This window comes from Micropterus salmoides, unplaced genomic scaffold (assembly GCF_014851395.1).
Source record: "Micropterus salmoides isolate LMB-PRFRI ecotype aquatic unplaced genomic scaffold, ASM1485139v1 Ms_hic_scaffold_7, whole genome shotgun sequence".
NCBI classification, from domain to species: Eukaryota; Metazoa; Chordata; class Actinopteri; order Centrarchiformes; family Centrarchidae; genus Micropterus; species Micropterus salmoides.
Genome location: NW_024044459.1, coordinates 26,820,328 through 26,842,461, shown reverse-complemented (window position 1 = coordinate 26,842,461; position 22,134 = coordinate 26,820,328). Strand labels below are relative to the sequence as shown.

Genomic DNA, 22,134 nt, shown 5'->3' with positions numbered 1-22,134 from the left:
GGCTTGTCTGGGCCTTGTGTAGTGTGGACTAGGCACATTTCACTGCACCAGGACCTGTCAAACACAACATCCAAGGCTGATCGAAGATACAAAGATGCAGCTCTGAAGACATGCCAGCACTTTTTAAAGCACAGTAGAATTATAGAACTATCCAGACTGGAATTGACATATTGAAGCAATAATCTATTCAACATGCATGTGTATTGCATCTACAGTCTGTGCTAAAGCTTGTGTGAGCATTTGATTGTGAAAAAATGAGAAGCGCACCCACTGACAGGACAGAGCGGATTAGATATGACGTGATGAAATGCAGGTGGAAAAACATTGCATGCATCTGACTTTTAGTGGTAATAAAGCCCTCACTCTGTACGTACAACCTACTGAGGTGTCCTGTCACCACTGAGATGTGAGCAGGCGGCTCTTTTATCCCCGTCCCTTTCAAATGGGTGCTATGTTACATCAAAACTGCCAAAAAAGAGAGGGTGGGAAAATAATATTCACAAAACAAATAACGCTGAGGATAGAAGAGCACTCTAATCACAGGGGGAATGAAAGACAGGACAGCATGTGCTATTGAGTTTGTTGAGTATCCAATGAAGTGGATACCATATAAAGTAACATAATAATCTTTATACTGTGTGTATAATGTGAAATCTCATATTTTTTGTTCTCATAACTTCCTAAATAGCTCACTTAGCTAATAGGCTTTTCATATACATACTTTCTACTCAGACTAGCATCCAAGTCATGTAACTCATTGGCTGTTTGCTTTTCATTTTTTCACCTGATGACTTCATTCTATGTGCACACAGATTGCAATGTTTTTTTAGTATCAAATCCAACATTGCAGTACCACCATGAATCACAGGGCTTCAGTAGCTCCAGGGGAAACGCTAGCCGCTATTAAAAAGAAAATAGGATGATTACTTCCAAAGAAGTACGAGTGTTCAAAGTAAGGGGTTAATTATGTGGTAGGCATAAACACTCGGTCGGCGACTTCATTCCTGTCAATCACTGACCGTAGAGGTCAAACCACGGCTTCTTGTCTAGATAGAGAGGTCAAGGGGATCGAGAGGAGGCTTGCTTACCAAACATCTGTGGGTCCACTGGCTCTCTGACATAAAAACAGATAAGCTGAAACTTCCCCACGGGAAACTGCATGAGGGCTAAACTGAGTCCAGATGCAGATATGTAACATGATGAGACATCTCCACATGAAAACAATGTCTTGACTAACCTCCGATTGTGTGGCTTACAGTGTCTTGGCAGAGGGAATAGAAGGCTTTTCCCAACATCTGACTGTAATTTAATGAAGGAAGTGGGTGAGATGTAGGGGCAATACTGCTGGGACATTACCTTTAATTCTGCTAATTAAGTTTGGGGGCTTTACAAGTGTGAGAGGATTACAAGCTATTAGCAGACATTTATTTCAATCATTTGGGTGATTTATGTTGTTGTTTGGGGCCCCTTTAGGCTTTCTAATGCTACTGCATGTATATTTAAGTCCAACTAAAATTTAAATGCTCATTTTAATATAAATCAGCTATATATATATATATATATATATATATGACATTTTTTCTCCTCTTTTAGGACAACAACCAGTACCACTGACGGAGAATGTAGTTAATTTCTTTTAAACAGAATTTGCAAAAAGCAGTAAAATCATTGTTTGGTTATTTGTACATTGTATGATTTTGTTGCAGCCCGTACACAGACAGAAAAGAGCCAGGAGATGTCTCTTTCTTATCTGCAAGCATGGACACGTCTTGTCTTAAACCTTGATTTGCTGAACAAACACCCACATGTGAATGTCTTTTTGCAGGCTAGATTTAACTTCTTGGTAGTCAGCTCTAGCAGTTTGAACAGCTTTAAAAACGGACAGTTTAGATGTTAAATGGCGTTGTTATTTAAAACCACTTTTAACTTCACCCTGGGTGTACCTGTCCTTGGATTGTCTGTTTTCTAACTTTGAAGTGTCTCCCAGCAACAATTACCGCACAATCATTTACACTCAGACAGGCGCAAAAGGTTTAATACACTTGATGGAATTTCATCATTTTTTTTGCCTCATCTTCATGGCACATTTACGTCTTCAATAACTCTTCTTTGTGCAAGATTTGACTCAATACCTTTACCGTTGAATGAACTGGAAAGTAGTTTCATCGGTCTGTGTGTTTCTGTGGCTGTGGCAGGTGCAGACGCTGTAGAGGTCAGTGCAGCCCAGTAGAGAGGGCACAGGGGACCCCTCCCAATGCAGGCCTGCTCCTGCTCTGGACACACCATAGCCAATTTAGCGCTCACAGCAAGTCTTAGTCCCTGACACATAGCACTTTTCATTGCTCTCATTATTGTCCTACTGAGACACTTTTTGAAGAGCAATAGAGGAGCAAAGCCAGGGAGCGAGACCTTCCAGTGGACCGATGAGAGCATGGTGAGAGTCTGACCTGTACATTGTAATGCTGTTCACTGTATTAGCCTTTCAATAAATGCAATGCAATAGTAACTTTGTGATGGTTATGTTCAGTTTCTGTTGAGGCTTGATTCAACTCTTCATCTGTAGCTAGTGACATTGTACTGTGTTACATTTTGTCCACCGCTGTATATGCAGGTGGACACCATATTCAATCATCATCATCGTGGCACAGTTTCAACAAAAACTGAACATTATAAGCTTCGCTAAAGTAGTATTATTGGAGAGCCAGTGTGTGGTATTACATTACATTGTAATGTAGTTTTATTTCCATCCACTGTAGAAATCTTTACTCAAACTGGCTTGTAAAAATTGTTATGATCCTGACATCGCCATGTCCATTAAACTGAAGACATCAGTTGCAAAATGTTGTTTTACCATGTTTAAGGCTTTAATGACACATTTAAATACAAAATGGTAGACGTTGACTAGTATTAGTGAGGGAAACCCCTTGGATGCATGCCTGTAACTGTGTTAAATAAATTGTGTAAACAGAGTTTATTTACCTGACCACTGGACTAGGAAATATTTCTCTCTGTACATTTCTTTCACCATCTACTCTCTTTCTTTCAGAGGTTCTCCTCTCCATGATTCTTCTCTCTTCTCTTCTTTAATTTTTTTATCAGTTGGATTAGCTACATTTCCTGAAGTAATCCCTTTACTCCCACCTGATTTACTGGCAATACACCGCTTTTAAGTCTCACTTTCCCTGTGCTGGTCTCCCAGGGGCTGATGGCCTCTCATAAAAGGGAAGCAAATTATAAAACGGGCTAGCTGTGTTTTCCTCTCTCTGTGGTATGTTGTGCTCCAGGCTATTTGAGTGGCTGGCCCATTTGGCTCACCTTTGTATTTGAACCTACGGTACTGGTGGCAACAAAGCAGGGTATGAACTTAAAGGGTAACAACAGCATCACTTATTTAAGTGGTATGGTTGCAGTTGTGAAATAACAGTGGGCTGTGCTATGTGCAGAATGAGCTGAGGATTGTTGATGTTCTTTGTGCTACTGTATATTCCTGTTCTGTGAATAACTATCAATGTTCACTATATATCAAAGTGGATATAAAATCACATTTCCATTTGAGTGTTACACTAAGGCAATTAGTAAAGACCAAATATACCCTGTACAAATTACTGCTGCTGTGAAAGACATTAATGATGTCTCATATGGCCATGCTGTACCCCTGATTAATAACTGTATTAGTAGTTTCATTGTTGTTGTCACACTTGCTAACAATTAGTGGTTCTCGAGAATTAGTGCCATTAAAAAAAATCAAAACCTGAATTGTTTAGTGAAGAGTGGCCATTGTTGGTCTCTAAATGGCGGGCTCAAGTTTTCAGTTTTTTAGTTTAACAGTTCTTCAGTTTTAACAGGATCGCAGGGCCACTCGCAGTAGAATGAATTAAAACATAATCCAGCTTGATTGCAGTAACCTCCCATTATCAAGATGTTTCCTTCTGACAAGTGCTTGTTTGTTCATCTCAGTGCTAATAATGTGTTGTTAGTAGGAGGCTATTTTCTTGTATTAGTCATGCAGGCTGTTTTGGGATTTGTAATTATATTAGATGGTCCTGTACTAGCTCATCAAAGCAGCCGAGGCATGGAGCAGAAAAGATCATGGAAGTACAAGAACAACTAATTACTGCATAGTTTGCATCTGATTGTAGCAAACAGTTCGATTATTGCAACACACCCAAAACCGCCCCATTAATGAGAGACTTTGAGTCTTTGAGTGATTGGCTCTCTTACATCCAGCAATAAGGTAGGATTTAGATCGTGGAAAACTTTTTTAACCAAATTCTATCAAATAACATTGATTAGATAAATCAGATCTATTTTTTATTTGTTTGTTTGTTTGTTTTTTTTGTTGTTTTGGAAAATGTAATGCTTTCTTTCTTCTTATTCTTTTTGTCCCTCTCTAAGCTTCCAGTCCATATTATGCACACAGTGCATCTCTCCAGTTTTCTCATTCAGGTCCAGTCTCCGTGATGAAACCCATGTAGAATCAACATGCTCCCCAGACAAATATAGATCCAACCATGGTGTAATTTTGGGGAGATGGGGACTGTGCACCAACTGTTTAATGGTTTTATTCAGTGGGTTAGAAAATGTCTTGAGAAACGAGAGGACAATAGAAAAACACATACACAGACACGTTATCACAAACCATCTGTGCAATGGCAAACTGCAAAAATAAAGCAACACTCCTAATAACAAATGTCATATGTAGGAATATTCACAACTTGAAAGGCAAAATAATTGGGTTTGTGTTGTGTGTTTCACTCTCTCTGATATAATTTACATGTTCCATCATAATTTAAGATGAGTGGACCCTGCAGTTTGCATTTGATCGACCTACTTTGTGTCCAACATAGTTGTGTGTTGATGCAGTCTGTCTTTCAAGAGTAGCCTTTTTAGTGCCAAATGTGTAAATCAGCTCTTTTGTTGTGCTTTGTAAGCCACAAGATGACATGCTGACTGGTAAAACTATTTTTTATTCAATCTTCCCTTAGAATGATTTGCTAGAATATACAAGTTGCGTCACAACACACCTCGAGGATCAGTGTTTTGCTGTTTATCTCATGCACAGTACATTTGATTTATCACCTACTGTATTTCACTTGGCTTTCACAATGGCTGTATAGCAGAGGATTAACAAATAGCAGGGCTTCTCTATCATCAGCTATATCTGAGGCAGGTTGATCCGCCACATTACAAGACACAGCAGGTCTTGTCTTGCATGTTCCAGCTGTGCTCACAATCAAAAAAAAATTAATGAAATAACAACACAGTGCTGGATGGTGTTCAGTATTATAGACAGTTCTACGCATCTAGGAAGGCAGAATGCACAGCAGATAAATGAACACAAAATAAATATGTGTGTCAAGTTCAACCTGCACAACTTTAGTATTGTCTTTTGGGAAAAGTTTTACAGCTCAATATCATCAAACATCTTTTCACCCAAATATAGTTGTCTCCGGGGTCCCCCATGGATTTTTGGGTAAATCACAAAAATTTCTCATTTATCTCTCGCTCTGTGTGCCCTCTCTCTCTCTCTGGTATTCCACTCTATTTATTTATTTTTTAATATTCCGCTCTGCTGAACGTTAAAGATGTTACTGCTTCCAGTCACAGAACCTCGGTGACCATTATGTGTGAGGACAGTGACTATTTTTTCTTCGGAGCTTAACACATTCACAGAAAATAAGATATATTTTCAGATATTATGAATCTGGCCAAGTGACTATTATAGATATTATAGATAAAATCTCAGAGAGATGAAGCACCGTGACAGACTTACTTTAATCATGTTTCACTTCCTTAAGCTTTCTAAATCGCATCCCTGGTTACATATTCATGAAGCCAAAACCTGTGAGTCACAGATGGATCACGGTATGTTTTAGAGGATTAAAAGTCTTGTAGCAGCCATAGGCAAGTTTGCAAATCATTAGAAATGTGTTCAAAATTGTTCAAAAGTTACCACTTTTCCTCCCTCGCCTCATTAACTACCCCTATAATCCTCTTTCCCTTAACTGTACCTAGAATAGAACAGCACAAATAATGGGTGGTTATGTGGATCTGTCACCTTCTGTAACAGGTTAGATGAATCAATCAGAGAAGAGCTATTTCAGAGAGAAATTACAAAGCAAAAGTGGCTGTACAGTAGATGATAATTAAGTGACAATTTATCACATCGCTAGCCTGTACTGCCCTTATGTGTTTCTGTGCTATTTTTATGAAGAGAGAGAGGATATTCACCAAGCCTACTGCAAAACTACTGTCAGTGGTTCCATACTTTAGGTCATTGCTATTTTCCAATTTAGCATAGTTAGATACTGACACAACAGATGTAAATGAGTCCAACTGTAGTTCATCTGGTTTGCACAAAGTGCCACTAAATAGTGATTAAATATGATGCTGGCAGGTTGAGACTTGCTCATGTCTTGCTGTAGCAATAGCGCATATACTCGTCTTGTCTGCTGCTGTACCCAGAATATTGTTTAACAGAGCCAATTATTCTCACAAGAGAAAGATTAAATGTGAAGAAACATGTATACAGTATGGAGTATAATGTCTAATAGGCTAAGCAAAAACTTTAAATTCAAATGCCTCTCTTAAGTTGTGGATAATCTATATTAAAATCTAATTGGCCACCTTAACTTGCCTGAATGCAATTTTATTTTTTTCCATTTTACTATCACAAATCCACAGAATGGCGCCATCAAATTGCATTGTATTGCAAATGCAATTTGACTGTTAAGCGGCCAAAGGAGGGCTGCAACTCAACTGCATTTTTATTCTCTTTCATTTTCTCATCAATTTATCATGTGGTCCATGTGATGATTTATATAAACTTGCCAATCAGAAGAAAAACGATAACTGTTGTAACTTGTAGTTATTGTTTTGAAAACAAAGATACTCAAGTTACATAGGTTTGTAGAAATGAGCAAACGTGGTTTGCAGAGCAAAATAATGGTATACATGGTATGATAATTATTTAAAATACAAAGAAAGGACACTAGGTTAATTGTTCTTAACATTTCAAAACTTTGGTCTGTGTTCTAGAATTAATAATTAAGGAGGTATTTGATTTATTAGTTTCAAGAAACCAATGTCTTTGTGAGAGCTTCTATAGGCATACAGAATGAAGTAACACACAGAGAAAATTCAATATGCTCCCTACCCATGCATTCTAATGAGGATGAGGTCTTTCTAATTGCCCACATGTCTGCTTCAGGTAAATGAATGCACCTTTTTTTTGTTTGCTTGTTTCTTCTAGATATTAACGAATGCGAAAGGGACCCATGCAAGAATGGAGGCATTTGCACAGATATGGTTGCCAACTATTCCTGCGAATGCCCTGGGGAGTACATGGGGAGGAACTGTCAGTACAGTAAGTGCTCATATTTCTTTTGTTATATGTTTATCCTGAACTCGTTTGCAGCTGTCTGTTCATCTTTAACAGCACACCTGATGCTGCAGGTCATAGCGCAGTGGGTAGTATTATTTGCCAATTAGCCAGGTAGTATATTAGCCAAGCAAGCTGATCGATCAAAGACAGTTTGCTGGTACTTACCCTAAGGAGCATCTAACCATGCTTCAATGGATAGTACATCAACCCATGATGAAAACTTTTCTTTCTTTGATTTTGCATATGTTTCATGATATCCATTGTTGTTATTGTTATTATTATAGATTATTTTGGTTTACATGTAGCCCATCTTGTTCAAAACAATTATCATAACTGCTCATTGTTAGTAAAGGTGTCACATGGATGGAAGGCTTAGCTGTCAAGTAAAGAGGATTGATAAGAGTTATATGTTTCAGTGAAAGATAGAGGAGCTAGCCCCAGAGAGGGAAAGTAGTTGTTTGCTAGATTGTACATGCAAAGTTCTCTCTTCATGGATGCTACAAAAAGTTTTAAATAGCTGTTTGAAAGGTGTTCAGACCATATTGTGTCTCACACAACTCTTGGGATTTTTAATACATAACGTAATGTCTGGAGTGTTCATTTAATAATTCTCCCTAATTATATCTTATTAGATGGATTTCAGGATATAATTACAATGCCTGGAAAACTACAAACCAAAGCAAAATAATACAAATAAAAACATTTGACTGCTGAGAAGTTAACAGTAACTTTGCGCTTGCGAGCCCTCATTTAATTTATTTTGCACAGTGGCGGTGTAGAAAGGGAGAGAGTGTCTGTCTTATCAGAAGTGGCTTTCTTTTTACAAGACGCCAGGGAGCTCAAAAGGGGCTTGTGTGTTTATTACGTAATTGTGGGGATTTTGTCTGCTCAGTCTAGGAACATATTAGGATTAATGTATCAGTGGTCTCGAAGCCCTGAGCCAACCTCTGCACTGCTACTCACAAATTAATTAATCAGATGGTCTGTTAGGTGTAGCACAGTTGTTCAGCAACAGAAAAGATATCTGCTGTCAGGAATTTTGAAGAAGTCTGCATCTGAAAGAGAGAAACGGTGGGAATTGCTGTGGTCGATTTTATAAACTGTATGACAGAAGGCAGAGGGACATTTATGAATAGAGACGAGTAAAGATGTGTAGTCTGACTGATTACTGACGGTTGGTGTAGTGAGTGAAAAACTCAAGGAGAAAGATTATGTCTTGCTGATTGAACATATGCTAAGCACCATTATTTGTTTAATGACGCTCATTTCCATTTTCCCATATTAATTCAATATTTGTTCAGTATATTATACAACCATTAATCCAGCCTGTTATTTTCAAAAGTTGCAGTGCAGGCTATAAGGATGGTTGCTTTGGCTCTGTACAAAAACACATTAAATTTGAAATGAAACAATGAGATGAAAGTGCTGGCTCTCTGCTTTAATTTGATGGTATTTTACCCACAGCAGATGAACATTGTAGAAATTGTAGCACTTTTATACATATCTTCCAAGTGTCATAAGGGCAGCAATTCACTAATCAACCCTATATATATATAATATGTATATGTATATATAATATGTGTATGTATATATATGTGTGTGTGTGTGTGTGTGTGTGTGTGTGTGTGTATATATATATATATATATATATGTATGTATGTATGTATGTATGTACGTAAACAACCCCAAACACCCCTGAAGCTAAAAGCACTGTAACCTTCTTTATTTTGTTTTGTTTTTTTCATTTGAAATCCAGTGCTCTGTAAAAGTGGTGGATTGTCCCTTTTGAAATCAAATTCCAAGCTGTTTGTTGAATATGTTGCAGCCTTATCAAAAGAAGTACAGTCGGTGGGGCCCCCAATGAATATAGCATACATAGAAAATGCCAGGAATGTACTTATATACAAGGACTCGTCATCTCCTCTGACTTGTTCTCGCAACCCACGCTGTGTGTGTGGGCAAGCCCTGAGCACACACTGGCTGTTTATGCAGCTGTATGTTTTCTGGTTATACCAGAAAACAGCGTGAGGATATTATGTGAAGGCAGGAGCTTTTGGCCATTGCCTGTATGTTCAGTGATAATCCAATTTTACTGAAATAATTACAGTGCCTTCAATATTTATTTCCATGATCCAATGGAAAGCGACAAGTAAGAAGAAGAATCGTATCCATCACTTGCCAACATGAATTCCAATAAAACATACAAGAAGGCATGAAATACAGAGAGATAACACTTGGCACAAGCTGCCTCAGCCTTTCTGCTGAAACATATTCGGGCTGTAATCGTCCAGACACGTTCATGCTTTCAGACACTAGTATGGGTTAAATGGTTTGTTAAAGATCCAACATTGAGGAAAGGTGATGACTGTTCACGGTCCTGTTTTCCAAAAGCATCGTAAGGCTAAGATAATTGTTGAACCATCGGCCTTGAGCAGAAGCTAAATCGTTCAAAGTTCACCAAGTTTTGCTTAAACTCACTTTCCTCTGTAGCATCAAATAAAACCCAGTAGCCATGTATCTTTATTTACTGCAGTAAGCTAGAAGCTCTGGCTGTTTGATGGAGATTAGCCTATGTTTTCATGAGGTTGCTTTGAAGTGTAAATGCTTTTATTGTTTTGTTTGTTTATTTTTTCTTTGTATTTAGGTTAGATTTCAGCTCTTTTGGCCATTTCAGGTTACATTAGGTCATCTCAGACCATGTTGAGGGCTGAGATTCATCAGTGTTTCTTGCAGCTCTGTTTACAGTGACAAATCTTTCCAACGCTTGTTCTGACAGTCACTGTTTCTGACTGCTATTTACCCAGAATAATCACCAGCCAGAAAGTTTGTCGCATTACTGTGATGACCAGCAACAATGAGCTTTTGTCAGCAGTCTTAGCTTTGTCATAACTCCATATTGAACAGTTTTTGATATGGTGTTGCTGACTGCCTGTTTCAACCATTTTATTACATGTGACGTATAATATAAACATTTGGGTTTTTTTATGTGGTGAAACATTCTTAAAATGTACAGTACAAAAAAATTTGGCACCGCTGGCCAGCCACTGATTTACATATTTAAATATGCCAGGTTACTCTAAAATGTATGTTGATAATGTTGAAAAACTATGTTGCGTGACTTTTTAAAGTTATTTTTGAAGTTTTGACGATTAGTGCTATTGGTTGAGATTTAATTTACTCCAACTCCAGTAGTTACAAGTTTATTTTTCAAGTAATAAAAATGTCCTACCCAGTGCATTTCTTGGTCGCAATTGTTAATAAAAAAAAACAAAACAAAAAACAAATGCAAAGGAACCTTATCAAAAATGTTAAATTATATTAGGAGTTGTTAAAAGAAAATTAATATTGGTAATACATCATTATTCAGTATTTCTCAAGTATCAGTATCGGTCTAAAAAATCCTATGCAGCCAGGCTGCTATTTGTTTGAAAAAATGTAAGTATGTATTCTTTTTTCATTCCTGTTTGTTTAATTATAGTATATTATATATTTTTCATTAAATATTGATTGCTGACTTGGATATTTACAAATGGATAACTGCACATGAACGTGTGAACGCACATATGCTGAAACACTCAAATACACGCACATATAATGCATACAGGTTCATTTCAGTACCTTATGTGTCACCTGAACCTCTAGTGTATGGCTGACGTATGGTTTTGTGTGTTTATTATTATTTTCCTCATCCCCCCTTTCCACCGCATGCTCATTAGTATTGGTGTGCTGGCATTAATTTCAGTGGGGCTCTAATTTGTTTAGTCTGTAGGTAGGGCTTGTGGGAGATGGATTCAGCTGTCACATCATGGTAGTGGTGGTGTTAGTGATGTGTGCTGTCGCAGAGCTGATGTATGCTCAGGGGCCAGCAGGCCAAGGCCTGGGGGCTGGCTGGCTCTGCTGCTCTGACGGACGACTGGCAGGCAGCTCGTTAAGAGTGGCCCATCATTGCCAAAAGGTGAGAAGGACTGCGACTTTGCAACAGTGTCTTGCCACCACATCCACATAGAATACATTACAAGAGAGCCGCCCGAGAGGTACAACATCGAAACAAATAGGAGACTGTGTTGATGCAATATTGCACCTCAGTCCTAACGTCAGGTCATAATGAGGAAAAATAGATTCCATTTCACTCTCAGGAGTTAAATCAGGGTGATAATTACATTTGGTGCCTGTGCCAGAAAATAGCATGTGTAAGGGGTCCCTTACAAAGTCGGGATTCATGAAGAACGTTGTATTTCTCTTAGTATGGATCGGCACCATCTATATTCTCTACATTTGGTCAGGAAATATCACCCTCAACTCCGTTAACACCCTACTGCCATTTATGGACATGCTTAATTGCACAAATCTGTTGATCAGATTATTCATGATGGAAATATGATGATATTTTGATCATATGTTGCCCTCTGTGGGTCAGTTTTAAACACGTTTTTTGCCATGCTTGACAGCAATCCAACTATCTTAAATTCATTCATTCATTACATTCACAGTACCCATAGGATTAATCCTTATGACTTTGGTGAACCCCTGACATTTCCTCTTGCGCCACGAGCAGGTCCAAGTTTTAAAATATGCTGTGAAACATCTCAACATCTACAATGTGGATTGGCTCAATATTTTATACAGAAATATGTGGTCCCCAGACAATGTGATGTATCCTAATTACTTTTGTGAGCTGTACTTTGTGTTTAGTGATAATTAGCAAATGTTAGCATGCTAATACTTTAAAACATGATGGTGAACATAGTAAACATTACACTTGTGAAACATCAGCATTGTCATTTTGAGCATGCTAGCATGCTGTCATTTGCATTTAGCTTTTAGCACTGCTGTGCTGTTAGCATGCAGAGCTTTTTTTCTTTTTTTTCTCCTTAGAGTTAGAAAAAGAAAACAAGTTCTGTGCATTGTACCATTTCAGAGGGACAATTCAATTCAATTTACAGCAACACCTAAAGACATGTTCCTTTCACTTTAGATCTGAGTGGAATTGAAAATACATGCCCTTAGGATTTGAAATATACATTGTACACTATGGTCGTTTTATAGTTAAGGCAAAAATGATATAATGGGATCATCAATTGCTCCCTGGCCCAAAGCGTGTACTGTTTATGTCCAATTCTGTGGACATATGACTATTTAAATTTTGAGATATCTTGCTGACGTACTAAACTCCACGGCTAAGGCAGAAAGGCACTTTTTTCACTCTGTATTAAGAAGAGAACACCACTAAAATATACAGATATCAACTGTCTCTGAATTACAAGGATGAGTGCAATTTGAATCACTGTATATATCCAACACAATGGTCATTTTGGATAGTCCTAGCCAATCTGAAAAAAAGATCCACCATCTTTCTGAGCCAGAGGTTTAAACTGGTTTACCATGTCTCAAAATGGAAGCTGCTTATCCTCTCTAAGACCTGTTCAAAGGATCAAATAAAGTTCATCAGATATTGGAAAATCAGAAGCTTCTTTTAGCTTCAGCAGTAGGCTACAGGAGCCACCTACACTATCCTCCATAAGTCTGGAGGCTATGAATCACACACATCGAAGAACTAGTGAAGCAAGAGTAATTTACCAAAGTGGAATACTTAAACGCATCTCTGGCAGTACACACACACACACACACACACACACACACACACAAACATACATATACTCTTTGCTCTCTTCTAGCCTCCAGTCGATCCCCCTGGACTGTCCTCAGACATTACTCACTGTTTCCCCAGCTTGCTCGCTTGCCCACTGTTTTAGCAGCTGGAGAAGTCGTGCTAGGGTTGTTTTCATTGTTCCATTCTTCTCTGACTCTTGGCTTTATTCTGAGGTGAAAGTCTTTTCACAGCCAGTTTCATTGTCTGCTGGTACAGTATGTGTGTGTGTGTGTGCCTTGTCTGTCTGTGTGACAGTGCTGGGTTTGAAATGCTTAGGTGTTTTGCTTAAATCGTGAAAGACCCCATCGCAGCCTTCTGTTGACCATTGCTCCAGGCTTGCCCTGAAGGCTGGTTTACACGGACACTTACAGCTCAGGCGGCATGAGCCTGTGCCTCTGGCTGAACGCTGCGCTTGATATGTTCTCATGTTTTTTGGGACATTTCCAAGTCCCCTCAGCTGTCCCAAGAATTGTGGTTTTCATGTTGTTAAACAACAATCATCTGTGACCTGAGACATGCTAAAGGGAGAAATCAAATTAGTGGCATATATTTTAATCAGATCCACCACTGTCCTCAAAAGAAGTATAATATATTGTGTCTCCTCTGTTTTATTGTTCTAATCACTCCCTGTAAGTGAACCATGAACAGCGATGGGGGAATCCCTCCCACATCATTTCCATCATAAACTGGATGCAGTTGTAATCGGTTAAATTAAATACAGCATCAGTAATAATATTTTCAGTTATGTTATACTAGGACATCATTCCATTAAGAAAAAAAACATTTGAAGAGCAAAATGAAAATGCACACACTTCTACCTCTAACTGTCACAGCTATATGTTTACTGCTGTAACACCAAGAAAGGCAGTGGGGAATAAATTCAATTTTGCTACACAGTATTCAACCTCATGACTTTCAACTCTGATAGAGAATTAAATGTCCCAAACTGCAATTTCATGTAGTTTATCTGTGTAGCACACACTGTCTTCCCATCAAATAAGATATCAAAACATCCAGTTAACTCCTAGTAATGTTCTTAAGACTATATACCCAATGCTAGCTTTTCTCTCTTGGATGTGTCTGCAGCATATTTTGCAGTGAATGTTCTTTTTTTTGTGTGTGTCAGACCATAAATTACTGAAATACTGCCAAGACTCTTTCCACTAAGGTGGTAGATGCAGAAAAATATAAATGTTCACTGAGAAATCCTTGCATTTATGTCAGCTATGTGCTTAATTTAAAGACTAATTCAAACTTAAGCATCTGTCACAACTAATGCAGCACATCTTCAATATAGCTGTGATGTTGTTTATGTTTAAGAGGCACTGTGGGCTAGAAATGTAATGATGCAGGGGTCTTTGCTTCCTGAATGTTCAGCAGAATTCAAAGCTACTTTGTGTCACCTCTCAGCTGTTTTGCTTTCCTTCAAATTACACAGTGTGGAAACCATTTTCTAAGTTATTTTTAAGTGAATGAGAAGCATGGTAAAACTTGGTTGAATGATATCCAATGGAGCGACAGTCTCATGTACACAACTTTGTAATACAATTTATTCAGGATGAAGGATTCTGAAGACCTGCTATCAAATCGTACTCACTTTTGATGGCAACACGCCTCAGCGGTTTGGAACAGCTATTCGACCCCAGTTGAACTGTTTAGGTTTTTTTCTTTGCACACCTGAGTCCTCGATTATGATTCCTTTCCACAGGCTGAGTAATTTTATAATTAGATGCAAACTATACAATTTGTATGCACATCCCATCCTAATTCCATCCTGAGTTGGTGGTCACAAAATTGGATATTAAATTTATTATTATTATAAAAGCAGATGTTTTGTGTGTAAATGACCAATTGAGAAAATCTCATTTGAGGAGTAGTGGTAGCTTCTTTAGACTTTCAATTGTCCATCCATCCATCCATCGTCAACCGCTTATCCTGCGTACAGGGTTGCGGGGGGGCTGGAGCCAATCCCAGCTGACATCGGGCGCAAGGCAGGGTACACCCTGGACAGGTCGCCAGTCCATCGCAGGGCCACACATAGACGAACAACTTTCAATTGTATGCAGTAAAATTATATAAAAGTATATTTTAGTATGTCTGATATTTATCTAACCATGCAATAAGGAAACAAGCCACCTCACCATCTGCTTCCTCATTTCTCATGTGTTTTCTATTATTATTTGATTTCCCAATAGTTTTTTTTAAAATGGAAACACAAAGAGGTACTTGTTTTGCAGCATAACAAATCCTCTATTGAATGCACATTGCCATAATCCCTTTCACCACAGGTATGTCTATTAAAATGCTCTTGATGTGCCTGGACATACCAATTATGTTTAAGAGGGAAAACAAGCTTTTGTGTGTAAATACTGCAGTCATGCCTCCTCACTTTTATATAGCAGTCTGTAGGATGTTCAAAGCTTTTTGACTTTAGGGATCATGCCGTCCAGAAGTGGCCGCTGCTCCTTGGGTGAAAGCCCCAGGGCTCTGTTACTGATGAAAGAGATGAAGGGGCAACCTGTCTATCCCACAGATGTGAACAGCATGGAGGCAGAGAGGAGTCCTCTCGCTGGCTGCTGTGACTCCAAAGGATTTTGTAATAAAGGAAACCGTCTGAATTTTCTTCTGATGAATCAAATCAACATTTATAGTGAGAGAGTCAGGGTGGGCAAATCTCTGGTGACCTCAAAGACAAGGTCTCAATAGGTGGTCATCACAAAAATAGAACAACAAAGATTAAAGGAAAGTTTTAATGACCGTGTATGATAATGTACAAGTAGAGAAGACTAAAACAGGATATCAACTCTGCTTTAGAGGCATTTTAGAGGAAGATGTGGAGGACAAAATCACTGACATTATAAAATGTGACCTTTGTGGTATATTTGAAAATCTATATGCATCCCATAGGCTGAGTTTCACATATTTTTATGTGCTGAAACTACATGAAGGCTCATCTGTGTCTTTCTCCCCTTCTTCACTCAGAATGCTCTGGACCACTGGGCATGGAGGGCGGTATAATCTCCAACCAACAGATAACAGCATCTTCCACCCACCGTGCGCTCTTTGGCTTGCAGAAGTGGTACCCATACTTTGCACGCCTCAACAAGAAGGGCCTGGTCAATGCTTGGACTGCTGCCGAAAATGACAGATGGCCGTGGATACAGGTACAGCACAGTCACAGGACAAGAGCCATGAAAAGCCAGGGCCAGGCACATATGAATTAAGACACAGGCACAGTCTCAGTTATATATATACTTTATCCTCATCTTTTCTGTGGCTTTAAATAGTTTTGTTTGATTTATATTTATACGATTCTTTCCATACAACATCACTAGTTTGTAATTTATGGCTAGTATAAACCGTTGTATGTGAAAATGCAACTGTTTGAACTTAACTTAACGTGTTAATTACCGATACTGTAAAATGGACTACTGACTGGTAATAACGAGCAATAAAAACGTGTAAGCTGGGGGTAGAACCAATGCAGGTGGAGTCAAGTGTGAGCAACAGTGTGAAAGAACTATATTCAGCTAGTGGCTGTTGCGTCTCACTTTGTGATGATGATTCAGAACAGTTATTCATTTGTGCCATTTATTCTTTTGACGTTCAGTTGTGACACGCTCACACATTTGACTGCAGTGGCACTTGCTTTCATAAACTGAGTTTGACAATAGAGGTTCCTTTGCAACAGAACTACAGTACCACAGCATTGGAATTATTCAATGCATTGTTGCTTTGTTATGTCTTGTGTAAATTTCGATCTGCAAATCACTGTGCTGTCAGGAGAGAGATTTGATGTATACTTTTACACTCTACTACTACTAACTGTCATTTTCCTGTTATCCACAAAAATGCTGAATTCAGCTTAACAATTTAGTGCCTTTTTTTATCCTTTAGATATAGTGTTTCAATGACCACCTAGGGGTCTTCATCTAAAACAGCCCTATCAACTGTGAAAGGAAAAGAATTTAGATGTTCACACTAGCAAAGCATTGATATATGCACGTCTCTGTTAAAGTTATCCTTCATGCTGTGCCTTTAGTCACTTCTTATTGTCAAAGTACTACACAGACAGATTAATATGATAGATTGCCTGGTGGTCCTGAATTAGTTTTGCACATCGCGTCAAAAGATTCTGTCCTTGCTAATACTGCCCTGCCCAGATCACAGAAAAATCATTCCCAAGAATTTTAACCCTACAGCAGTAACCCTAACAGTTTTTTTTTCTGTCGCTATGGTACTATTTACACAAGTATGTGGTAATATTTTACCTCTCTCAAAACTCAAACTCAAAACACAACAGATGATTAAAAAAAAAAAGTTTTTCACAACTAAGTACATCTGACATTGACTGAGGACACCAATAACACGTACAAAGACATGTTTCGCATTGAAATACATTATGTTCATACAAAGTACATGCGTAACTTTGAATAAGATTTTCTTATCTATTGTTAAAATACCTTTACTATCAGTATGCTCATTGTTCCTAATTAATTATCACAGAAACATTTGCTTTTTTTTTTTTTTTTACATGCATCGTTGTTTATTTTACCTGAAATGTTTAAAAATGTAAATACTTCAGAATCACCACCCTAAGGTATGAGATTTTCGTGTTACCTCTGTGGGATTCAAACCAAAAATCTTTTGTTAGTTTTGGTAGCCTAGTGCTCTAACAAACATAGACACAAAGGATCACTGCAATGATTACAGTATGTACAATACAATACTGTAAAATACACTACATGATTGGCATCAATAATTACATTGCTAGGTTCTCGTGGCGGTAAACATATACTGTAAAATGGGGTATGCACACTAGCAATTCCTTTCAACATGGAGCAGAATAGACAACAAAGCAGTGGAATCAATCACAGAGCTCATGAAAATGGTTGAGAGGTGGGTAAGGCCCCCGTCAGAGAGGACAGGCTCGAGTTACATTTGATTAGACAAACCTATGCTGCAGTACTGGCATCAATAATTAGAGAAGATGTCTTCAATGATCACAACTTGATTACATATAGGATAGATATTATTAAAATGATAGATTACGTAAATGTTGGTTAATGTTTGCCTAATTGCCTAATGTGGAAACTGTGTGATCTGTTCTTTTACAGTACTGTAGCATACGACTTTCAGCACTTCTAAGGCGATTTGAAACATGTATCTTGCATTGTTTATTATTGGATTCACTAATAGTTAAAACATTTTGGTGATTAAACCACATGTTCCTAGACATTTCACGAGAAAATTATATTTTGAATCAATGGCTATGTAGTGAGAGATGTTTACAATCCTAATGAATGCACAATGGCAAGTTTTGAATGAAAGACTGGCTGTTTTACACGTGTGATGAGTTTGGTGTTTTGTACTAAAAGTCGTGAAATTTGACCACATATTTGCGATAATAGTACCAAAGCGATCAACAAAAACTGTAAAGGGATGGCTCCAACATATGGAGACCTATGTAGAACTTATTGTCTGGATTTATGTTGAGCAAATAGTCATACATCATGAAACTGTGCTGACACAGCTGTGGCATATAAAATAACTGTCAGATGATAGATATATAAATGTCCCCCCAACTCCAGTTCAGTCTGAATGCCAGGTCCAGACCTAATGACACTTTCATCACGCTGATTGCACATTACTCCAGATAGATAGATGGATGGATGGATTATTTAGCTATCTGATTAACTATTATATAAATAGCCAGTTTAGTTACATTTGTCTTATTCTTGAGTCACTTCTGTGGTAACAGAAACGCTGACAGCAACCTTTGATGTGGGCTGCCATCAGATGCGTGATACACAGTCAGCGAACCGTGAAGAAAATATAATAGAAAAACATACAACTACAGTGTGACAGCGTGATGGAGAACGTGAAGCTGTACCTAACAACAAGAGAATAGTAAGACAGGGCAAAAATGGATTTGTAAAAAAGGAGCGAAATAGAGAGAGAGTCAAACAAACAGCCAACACGAGTGAGAGAAAAGGAGCGGGGCACATGGAGAGGGTGAGGAGAACGGGACATAAAACATTCAGGCAGTTTGTTTGACTTTAATGATGCCACGTGGGATGTTGTGCGGGATGCTGTGCGGGATGCTGAAGGCATTGTGTGTTTCTACAGAGGGCCTGGATAATTGGGACGTGAGTAGAGAGGTGTACAGTTGTGTCAGTGTTTTGGGATTATGCTAAGGAGTCTGAGCTGTGCTTTTATAGTGCGAAGTGATACAGTGTGACTGTTTGCATGTCTGTCATGTGAAACAGGTTATTCCGACAGATGACAACCCAATCAGGATAGGGATCAGATTTGTCTGGCTATTTTTAAGTTTTCCTCTGGTGCAGTGCATGTCTTTGGATGTCAGCCAGGGCCAACCCGTAAACCTCAACAAATGAACCAAAGAGCAACACACTTTGAATAATACATCATAGAAGTGTAGAAAAAGCGCACATTCACTGTGTATGTGTTTGTGTCTGCCTGTGTGTGTGTGAGTGTGTGCGAGCTCGCCATTGTTCACACATCTATGTACTGTGAGAATATCAGTTTTCTACAGCCTCACCATGACTAGCTCACACATAAAATTGCATTTGAACACTCAAGGGAAATATGTTGCCGGTCTGACCAATATCAGCAAAATATAGCTCCAGCCGGCTGAGTTGGAGGAATGAAACAATCCAAATCACTTGTGAAGAGGGTCCATAAATAATTTAATGGAAGCTAAACAGTTAATGACATAACATTCAGAGGCAGATCTCCATCAGTGTGTTAGACTTGCTCAGACTCTAATTCTACGTCTGTCTGGGGAGCTCTTCCCTTTTCATTCCAGTGTAACCTTAGTTATTAAAACATTCAACCGTACAGTCTGTTTTGTGATTCAGATGTGACCCTGACAAATGCCTTTCCGTCTCCATTACAGTTTATTTTAGAATCACAGCATGACTGCAATCGTTAGTAATACAAAAAGCATTTTGTGCATTTTTGCACAACATTTTTAGTTTGAACACAATCACATTTTCTACCACAATATATTTGTAGATAAAAATGAGTCAAGGTTTTTTAGCCTTAATGAAACTTAATGCAGCACCTTTAGTAACCATGAGTAATTCATCAGTCAGTGTTGACCATCTCTTCCTAGGTAGAACTGCTTCAAGTCACTTACTCACTACAGTGGCGGGGCTGCCTATTCCTGGTCCTGCCAAAACATCTCAGTAATGCTTTAGGTCTGGGCGTTTTTTTCCATGCCGTTTTTTTAAGCTGCGCTCCTAGAGGTATTTGTGACTGTGGTTGGGTACAATGTACAGACCATAAAGTTTAATTACCCTACACACCAAATATTACATAATTCAACCAAAAATAAGGGGAAAATTGCACAGGTGTAATTTGAGTGTATACCTAATATCTGCACCAGTGTTTTTATGGAAAAAGAGAGCACAGTGAGAGAGAGAAGGCTGTTTAAATGTGCTCACATGCATTTCTCTCTACACAACAGCACCACAGGGCTCTTTGGTTGTTACAATGATACAGGACAGTCTAATTGTTACAGTACTTCTACAGTTCCCTCAACAGTTTTCATCTTAGTGTGTGATCAACAGAGGATTTTTTTTTTCTCTCTTTAAATGCTCCTGACCTTTGTATGCGTGTGTGTGTCAGGTCTTGCTTGTTGGTATGATTATATTCAGTAATAGTTAGTGGTCTTGGCAATATAAAGGAAACTAGCCACTTTGTAGTCAGTTTCATTTTCACCCAAAGGCTGTAGCTGTAAATAAATGTGTTTTTCCTTGAAATAAGACTTAATGAGCTCTGGAGAGAATTTAATGGAAAGTGTTGTTCTTCATTGTTTAGCAAAGGGCTTTCAGGTTCTGATATAATAGGACATACATTAGTGAACTACTCCCTTACAGCAGCACTACAAAACAAAAAGCATTTGAGATGAAGAATTGAAGATTTATTCTTGATTAGGGCTGCAACTAATGATAATTTTCATTATTGATTATATTATTGATATTTTTTCTTGATTAATGAATTAACTGTTCTGTCAATGAAATGTCAGAAAATAGTGAAAAATGTTCTCTATAATTCCCCAAAGCCCAAGGTGACCTAATCAGATTGCTGTTTTCTTCTCAGACCAACAACCCTAAAATAGTAATCTAGCTATCTTCACTGTATTATGAAGAAAAACAGCAAATCCTCACATCTGGAATGAGAGGATTTTTGTGGATTTTGCAGGAAAAATGACTGAAATCACTGATCGAATACTTGGCAATTAATTACCTGACGGTTGACTTATCGATTAACCGACTAATTGTTTCAGCTATACATAGCTCACAGCTCTTGTTTACTATAACTCAAGATCTACTTTGTTACAAGCATGATAAATACTACCCATGTTTTGACATATGTTTGTCAATAGAACCATCTAAAGTAAGTGATCATTTTTAAATTACTGTAGAAAAACCGTTACATATACAGACTTACAGACATATCAGGGATGCTTCAATATTGTGTTTCCTGAGGCTAGTGTGCGATTTACAGCTACAGGACATAATCAGTTCCAGGATGTTGCTGGTGGTAACATGCTGAGCATTTTTCTCACAGTAGTGAATGTGTGAAGAACTGCTTAAATCAGACCACGCAAGCAAGAGGTATTCTCTTTGTGCTGCAAATAAAGGTAGAGAACAGAAAATTATTTGATGTAGAAGTTCTTTTCTTCGGAGGCTCATGTATTTTACCCAAAGTGCTTCCATACACAAGATACCGTGGAAGGAAAGGGTGAAATGGTGAAAGGGTTAAGAGATCATTGTAAACTTTTACAGTGTTCCTTCTGCCTCTCTTTTGCAATCTAAAGCTGAACTTAGAGAGTGCATATGTCGACTAAGAACACACAGTTCTGTAACTTTTATTTGTATTTTTTTAAATAAAGACTAGACATTTTTATTCTACATCTTGAAAGAGCTTCACATCAAAACAGTCATAGTGGTAGACAATTATGTGGATTTTGGAAAAATTCTGAATTGTGGTCGATTGGTTGCTTAGTGTTGTCTAAATGTGGGTTCAGTTGCACAATGCATTCAAGCATTATGGCAACTTTGTGATATAC

At 38.2% G+C, this 22,134-nt stretch overlaps 1 protein-coding gene across 2 annotated transcripts in view; it reads left to right on the top strand.

Annotated features, from left to right (window-relative positions):
* Positions 1-22,134, top strand: part of LOC119891772 (EGF-like repeat and discoidin I-like domain-containing protein 3) — a 118,407-nt gene that overhangs the window by 52,777 nt on the left and 43,496 nt on the right. For both annotated transcript variants that reach the window (XM_038703630.1, XM_038703629.1), the window contains exons 4-5: positions 7,253-7,366; positions 16,017-16,198. In XM_038703630.1, the coding sequence (XP_038559558.1) occupies positions 7,253-7,366; positions 16,017-16,198 (296 nt within the window). The remainder of the gene's footprint in view (positions 1-7,252; positions 7,367-16,016; positions 16,199-22,134) is intronic.